We start from the raw sequence: 5,783 nt of genomic DNA, 5'->3' as shown, positions 1-5,783 counted from the left end.
TAGAAACACCGGATTTTATTTAAAAAGATGGAATAAATTCCAAGTTTTACAAAGGTAGCTTTTAATGAAAACAATATTTCTTAAGTTGATTTAATTAATAAAATAAGCCACTCCTTGAAGTCTTTTAGTGCCGGATCCAATCCTTACTCCAATCTACTGTAATTACCTGAAACGCGTTTTAAAAAGGTTTTGTCAGCGGGAAATACTGAGTGAGTTCATTCATTTTACTGAAAATGACACATTTGTTATAATTTACAGTATTAAGAGTTTTTACATATGTTTATTATCAACCAACATTTCAAGAATAGGTATTTGTCACAGACCAGCTCTGTGACTGTGGTCATATCACCATTGGCTGGCCCAATGAGTGACGTATGTCACAATTAGGCTCGCCCACCTAATGTGAAGGAAACAATAATAACAATACTGTGCACAATACCCCACATACCGGCTGTAATTTGGTGATTACATAAACTTAATCACTGTAATTATAACTCTGAAAAATGATTTGGAGTATTGTAAAATAGTTGATAAAAAGAGAATGACTCACAATCAGTATGCAGGATTGAGTTAACAAACTTCTTGATTCTATTTCTTCTGATAATTAACCATGCATTTTATTATTCTGGATCCTCTGATGATTTAATAGTTTGTTTGATTGTAAGGGTGTAGTTGAGAGTATTCTTGGTAGTTAAATATATAGTTTGACAGAATGGAATACGTATTGGTGTAAAACCCAAATCAACCCTTAACGGTAATCATGAGATTCGAACCTTAACGAATTTCACAAAAACCGGGTTAATGACCAATACAGCAGTTACGATAATTCCCCGAGATTAATTTTTTTACAATGAATGTCCAAGTGCAATACTTCAGCTCATTTATCAAAATGACAAACGACAAAGTATAGTACTTCAACTCGTATATCGAATTATCGACAACGACAAAGTACAATGCTTCGGCTCATTATCGAATTATCGACAACGATAAAGCATAGCCCAATGTGGGCGGCACTTAGGCATTCCTTGGATATATTAATCCCGGAAACTCAATCGTAATAGCGATCGAGTAATTATTGGTTAGAACACCAACGTATAGAGAGAAGAAGAAAAGAAATGAGCAAAGAAAAATGAATCTTAAGCTTCTTATTTATAGCAAGCAGGCAGGCAGCTCAATTTCTGGTCGATGTGGGATAAGTGACGTGCTTGCTAGCTAGCTTGACGTGCTAGCTAGCTAGCTTAGTTATTTTATTTCAGCTGCTTAACTCGTTTTTCTTGTATAACTTTTAAAATATAACGTTTTATAAAACGACGAATATGTCTTTAGAACGAGCATATTTTTATCTACGTTTTAACCTAAGTTTCATTAAAAACGGAGTAAGGAAAAAAAAATAATATATTTTATTATTAATATTAAACGTTCTTATACGACCTCATATATATCTATTTTTAATAGACCTTATTTAGCTTAATTAATCTTGTTAGCTTAATTAATATTGATTAACTGATTAATTAATCATACTAACTTAATTAGGGTTTCCTTATTGCATAATTATCATACTAAATATTAATTTTTGTGAGGGTTGTTACAACTTATGTGCCTCGTCGAGTAGAGCAGTCTTGACTTCACAGAATCGGGGTATCCAAATTCGGCCGAATCGCGTTTTGAGTCCGGTCGAATTTTCTTCTAATTTATCGATTACACCTTTTAGTCTTTCCTTCTTTAAGTCTTCCGCTCCAAGCGACTTTATTTGAGATTCACGTACCAATTCAAGTAATCGTGGCGTAACAATCATCTTCATGGACTTTACACGAAGAGGAGACGGATACTCTCTTCGGCTTAACGCATCGGCTACCACGTTTGCTTTTCCCGGGTGATAAAGAATATCACAATCATAATCCTTGATAAGTTCCAGCCATCTCCGTTGCCTCATATTTAAATCTTTCTGCTCGAAAAGATACTTGAGGCTTTTATGATCAGAGTAAATAGTGCATCTCGTGCCGTACAAATAATGTCTCCAAATCTTCAAGGCGAACACTACCGCTGCCAATTCTAGATCGTGAGTCGGGTAGTTTACTTCATGCGGCTTCAGTTGTCTTGAAGCATAAGCGATGACTCTTCCCCTTTGCATCAAGACGCAGCCTAATCCCTGGTGTGAAGCGTCTGAATAGACCACCAAGTCTTCAGTTCCATCCGGTAATGTCAGAACCGGAGGACGGGATAGTTTCTCCTTTAACATTTGAAAAGCCTCCTCCTGATCTTTACCCCACACAAACTTCTCTTTCTTTCTTGTTAGTTTTGTTAAGGGTAGGGCTATCTTCGAAAAATCCTGTATAAACCTTCTATAGTACCCGGCAAGGCCCAAAAAAACTTCTTATCTCTGTTGGGTTCTTCGGAGAGACCCACTTCATTACAGCATCAATCTTTGAAGGATCAACTAAAACACCTTCCGCATTGATCACGTGACCCAGGAATTGCACCTCTCTGAGCCAAAAGGCACATTTTGAAAATTTTGCGTAAAGTTTCTCCTTGCGGAGAATTTTGAGTACTTCACGCAAGTGCCTTGCATGTTCAGCTTTGCTTCGCAAATAGACTAAGATATCATCTATGAACACGATTACCGATTTGTCTAACATGGGTCGGCACACCCGGTTCATAAGATCCATAAACGCAGCCGGCGCGTTCGTCAATCCAAAAGACATGACTAAAAATTCATAGTGCCCGTAACGGGTTCTAAACGCAGTCTTTGGAATATCCTCTTCCCTCACTCTGACTTGATGGTACCCCGAACGCAAGTCTATCTTGGAGAACCAACTCGCCCCTTGTAATTGATCAAAAAGGTCGTCAATTCTAGGTAGAGGGTAGCGGTTCTTTATGGTCAGCTTGTTTAATTCCCTATAGTCGATGCACATACGCATCGACCCGTCCTTCTTTTTAACAAATAGAACGGGTGCTCCCCAAGGCGACACACTTGGGCGTATGAAGCCCTTATCTAGAAGATCTTGTAATTGTGTCATTAACTCCCGCATCTCGGTGGGAGCGAGTCTATAGGGAGCCTTCGCAACTGGCTTTGCACCCGGGTTTAATTCGATGCGAAATTCTATTTCTCTTTCGGGAGGGAGTCCCGGCAATTCTTCCGGAAACACATCCGGAAATTCATTCACTACCTCAACTTCTTCAAGCTTCGGGAGAATTTGCTGAGCGTCTACCACATAAGCCAGGTATGCTCTATCTCCATTACGTATGTATTTAAAGGCTTGGATAAGGTTACACAATTTGGTTTCTACGTTTCTTTCCCCTTGAATACTCAATTGCCTTCCACTTGGGGCTTGAATAGACATTATTTTATTTTCACAATCTATTTCTACCCGGTGACGTGCCAACCAATCCATTCCCACTATCATTTTAAATTCCCCTAGAACCATAGGTATGAGATCAATTTCGAATTCCTCATCTTCCATTATGAATTTACATTTCCTACATATCTCATGTAGCTTATAGATCTTACTATCAGCTATTTCTACTTCTAGAGGCATTGACATTCGTTCGATCTTAAAGGACGGATGTTGTATGATTTCATTCGAAATAAATGACATGGTAGCTCCAGTATCGAATAGAACATAAACCGGTATGGAGTTTAATAAAAAGATACCTGAAATCACATTCGGGTGAGACTTGGCTTCTTCGGATGTAATTTGGAACACCATCCCTTTCGCTCTAGAACCCTCTTGCTTCTTATCTTCTTTCTTTGACTCTTGCTGAAGTTTTGGGCATTCCGATTTAACATGCCCTTTTTCAAAACAATTAAAGCAAGTCTTCGGGTTGTTTGGACACTGATAAGACGAGTGCCCTTCCTTACCACATTTGTAACACCCTTTCTTGCCTAACAAGCATTCCCCCGTATGAAGCTTTCCACAAGTCTTGCACGGCGTGATACCACTCTTCGACTTATCTTTTCTTCCTTGCTCTTGATACTTCCCCTTTTTGACCGGGGTCGAACTTCCACCTTTTTCATTTGGCCTCTTTTCTCCACGCTCTTCTTGCCTCTTGATTTCGATTTCTCTATCCCGCGCTAGATTGATTAGCTCATCAAGAGTCTCACACTTCGAGGGAGTGATGAACTCCCTAAATTCTGCCTTTAACACCCCATAAAAGCGATTAATCTTCATCCTTTCAGTTTGCACAAACTCTCCACAAAACTTCATCTTATCCAAGAAAATGTTCGATATCTCGTTTATCGTTTCGTTTTTCTGTCGGAGGTGTAAGAAATCCTCTTGAATCTTATCAATGGCTGACTGAGGGCAGTGATATTTCATAAAAGGATCCTTAAACTCTTGCCAGGTCATTGTTTGGAGCCTTTCTTCGCCTATCTCTTTACTGTGTGCATCCCACCAATCTTTTGCCTGAAAAGTGAGTTGGCCGGTAGCGAACATCACCTTATCTTCGTTATCACAACGACTTCGAATAAACACCGCTTCTATATTTGAAATCCATCTTTGGCATGCAATCAGATCAATTTTACCATCATACGTTGCGGGTTGGCATGCCATGAAGTCTTTATACGTGCACCTTCGTTCCTTGCCTTTGTTTCTAGATCCCTCTAATAATTCTTTCAGTTCTTCAATCTTGCTAGTCATCATAGCATCTACGACTCCCAAAATCCGGCTTTCCACCTCTTGAGCTAATCGCGGAAGATGGGCTTGCATAACCCCTTCCGCCACCTCCGTAACCCTACCGTTAAATGCTTCTTGCCGAGTTGCGTCATCATCCTCATTGACATTTCTTGCATCAGCCATCTACACAACATCATGCTTCTTGTTTAATACAAATTAAAAACTTTCAGCATATCATTATTCATTAATCATCATTCACTTAATCCAATTCATGTCATTTGCTTCGTTTCTTTTGATTCTTACGAATCCATTCTCGTTATAATCGCTAATTGTGATTTCATACACTTATTAAGCCTTATATGGACACTACGTAGCCATGAAATAAGCTTTCGGACAAACCGGTAGCACAAAGCATGAGAAACAAAACATTTTCAGCGTTTTGGCATTACGCAAGCCGTCGGCGACGGCTATGTGCCCGTCGGCGACGGGCTCGTATGAAGGCCGTCGGACGGTTATTCCCGTCGGCAGTTACTTTAGGCGTCGGGCAATAGGATGCCGTCGGCGACGGGGGTTAACCCGTCGGCGACGGGCTTCTGTTTTGCAGAAACGCTGCAGTTCCATTTTTGAGCTTTCTCATTCGATTCCTTCCATTCCGTTCAGGTTCTACAGCTCCCGAACTTATTATTTGACCTTCTCATAAATCTTTTTAATTATTTGCATCAAACTCATAAAAAGAACACACTTGCAACTTATTTATAACTTTAAAGTTACCTCTTGGGCGATCTTGGAGCGAGCACTCTTTCGAACGAGCCATCGGTTTGAGTTCAAGCACCGCGTTTAACGCTCGAATCCCTCAAACCTTGGCTCTGATACCAACTTGTTAGATCCAAAAATTTAATTCTTATAAAACCATTTTCGATGAAAATTAAAGACTTGAAATAACAAGTTAAATTCATATTTTTGACAAAAATTGGGCATGACCCATTCGTACGATGAGCATGCCCCTGTTTCATACAACTTTCATACAAATATCCCATGACCTTTACGACTAGACACAATGAAAATCCAAGAAAAACATAAACTTTTGACCATTACATCTACTAACTAGTTTTGACAAACTTTCACAATTTTTGACCCAAAACATTAAAGCATCTAGCGGAAGCGCTTGAT

The 5,783-nt window shown here is 39.3% G+C and overlaps 1 protein-coding gene across 1 annotated transcript; it reads right to left on the bottom strand.

The window, feature by feature from the left end:
- Positions 1–1,585: 1,585 nt before the first annotated feature.
- LOC118491625 lies at positions 1,586–4,796 on the bottom strand. The gene is made up of 3 exons (XM_035989536.1): positions 2,972–4,796; positions 2,415–2,704; positions 1,586–2,329 (listed from the first exon to the last, which is right to left on the bottom strand). Exons 1-3 carry the CDS (start codon positions 4,794–4,796, stop codon positions 1,586–1,588), a joined length of 2,859 nt encoding a protein of 952 aa, XP_035845429.1.
- Between the last annotated feature and the right edge of the window lie 987 nt (positions 4,797–5,783).

The sequence above is a fragment of the Helianthus annuus genome, chromosome 4 (assembly GCF_002127325.2).
Source record: "Helianthus annuus cultivar XRQ/B chromosome 4, HanXRQr2.0-SUNRISE, whole genome shotgun sequence".
In the NCBI taxonomy this organism is placed as follows: Eukaryota; Viridiplantae; Streptophyta; class Magnoliopsida; order Asterales; family Asteraceae; genus Helianthus; species Helianthus annuus.
The sequence above is the reverse complement of the archived record's forward strand: the minus strand, read 5'-3'. Positions and strand labels throughout refer to the sequence as shown.

Coding starts and splice junctions, on each gene's coding strand:
- LOC118491625 (XM_035989536.1), bottom strand. CDS start 4,796: ATGGCTGATGCAAGAAATGTCAATGAGGATGATGACGCAACTCGGCAA. Junction 2,705..2,971: donor TAAGGGCTTCATACGCCCAA/GTGTGTCGCCTT, acceptor ATGAATTTTTAG/TCATGTCTTTTGGATTGACG. Junction 2,330..2,414: donor ATCCTTCAAAGATTGATGCT/GTAATGAAGTGG, acceptor AGGTTTATACAG/GATTTTTCGAAGATAGCCCT.